We start from the raw sequence: 1,608 nt of genomic DNA on the forward strand, positions 1-1,608 counted from the left end.
TGGGACTGGCTCGATGCCCTTTGGGGCTCAGCAGCTCTGATGTGGGGCTCAGCAGGGCTCAGGTGCCCCCTACTCTCCCTCCCCTCCCACACAGGCACAAGGCGGTGCTGGAGAAATGGATTTTAATGGGAAAATAAGAAAAAAAGGCTCATTAAGTCTACCAGCAAGGGCTGCACCCGCTGTGTTGCTTGGGCAAGGTTCTCAGCCCCTACTTTGTCCCCCTCATTTCTGCACCAGCAGGCTGGGATGGTTCCACGTCCATCCCCAAATCAGCCCACCACCCGTAGGGCTCCATCTCAATCGTGCTGATGTCTTCAAAGCTCTGGATGACTTTGGCTTTCTCGAGGACACTGTAGTCGCAGGTGAGCAGCTCCTCGGGCAGTGAGAGCGAGGTGAAGTCGTAGAGGGGGATGTCTGTGCCTGTGCCACCAGGGTCCTCAGGCATGGGACTGCTGCTGGGACCCTCTCGGCTGACCCCCTCATTGTCCTCATAGCAACTGAAGAACCTCAGGGCCTCCTCAAGAGGCACCTCCTCATAATGTACAAGGCTGTCTTTCAGGTCTCCAAGGCCTTGGTTGTGGGGGTCAGCAGATGGGCTTGGAGGGACATCACTTCCTGGGGGGATGTTAATTCCCAGGGTTGTCCCCACAGAGGTTGCTGCACTGGGGATGTCGGGCTCTGCAGACACCCCCTTGATGTTCTTGTTGCTGGGGATGGAACTCAGCAAGTCTGGGGCATCTGTTCTACCCTTTCCAATGGTGTCACCATGATCCTCAGGCATGGCGATGCTCCCGGGACCATCCTGGATGACCCCTTCCATGTCCTCAGACATACCAAAGAGCCTTAGAGCCTCTTTGAGGAGCATTTCCTCCGTGACTTCAATGTCCCCACCTGGCTCCCCAAAGCCTGGATTCTGGTGGTCAACAGAGGGGCTGGGAGGGATGTTGCTTCCCTGGGGGATATTTGTGTCTGGAGGTGTCCCTGTGGACATGGCCATTCTGGAGATGTTGATGCCAGCAGACACCCCCTCAATGTTCTCATAGCCAGGGATGGAATTTGGCAATTCTGGGGCAGCTGGGACTAGTGTTTTCTCCTTTCCAATGGTGACACCAGGGTCCTCAGTCATGGTGACGCTGCTGGGAGCGTCCTGGATGACCCCCTCCATGTCCTCGGACATACCAAAGAGCCTTAGAGCCTCTTTGAGGAGCATCTCCTCAGTGACTTCGATGTCCCCATCTGGCTCCCCAAGGCCTTGATTCTGGTGGTCAACAGAGGGGTTGAGGAGGACGTTGCTGCCTGGGGGGACGTTGTTACCAGGGGCTATCCCCATGGAGGTGGCCACGCTGGAGATGTTGGTCCCTGCAGGCATGTCCTCCATGTGCTGGTTCACGGAGCTGGGTGCTGGCAGCACCGGGGCTGCTGGGGCCCCTGCTCCTCTCCCCCGGTGCTTATGGGGCTCAAGGTGTTGCTCTGGGGTCCCGGCGGCTGCGCAGGCTGGGAGGGTCCTGCAGCCCCCGGGGCCCAACAGGGCAGCACCTGGCTGAGCAGTGGCACCATAGCCCAGCGTGGAGGTGTCTGCTGGAGGCAGGTTGGGGCTGGTCCACTGCA

The 1,608-nt window shown here is 58.7% G+C and overlaps 1 protein-coding gene across 1 annotated transcript; it reads right to left on the reverse strand.

The window, feature by feature from the left end:
* Window positions 1-208: 208 nt before the first annotated feature.
* LOC104406679 lies at window positions 209-1,369 on the reverse strand. Its single transcript, XM_010015747.1, has one exon. It carries the CDS (start codon window positions 1,367-1,369, stop codon window positions 209-211), a length of 1,161 nt encoding a protein of 386 aa, XP_010014049.1.
* Window positions 1,370-1,608: the final 239 nt, after the last annotated feature.

This window comes from Nestor notabilis, unplaced genomic scaffold, assembly GCF_000696875.1.
Source record: "Nestor notabilis isolate BGI_N333 unplaced genomic scaffold, ASM69687v1 scaffold33255, whole genome shotgun sequence".
Taxonomy (NCBI): domain Eukaryota; kingdom Metazoa; phylum Chordata; class Aves; order Psittaciformes; family Psittacidae; genus Nestor; species Nestor notabilis.

Bases quoted from the DNA above. Each gene is read 5' to 3' on its own strand.
- LOC104406679 (XM_010015747.1), bottom strand. From the start codon at position 1,369: ATGCCTGCAGGGACCAACATCTCCAGCGTGGCCACCTCCATGGGGATA.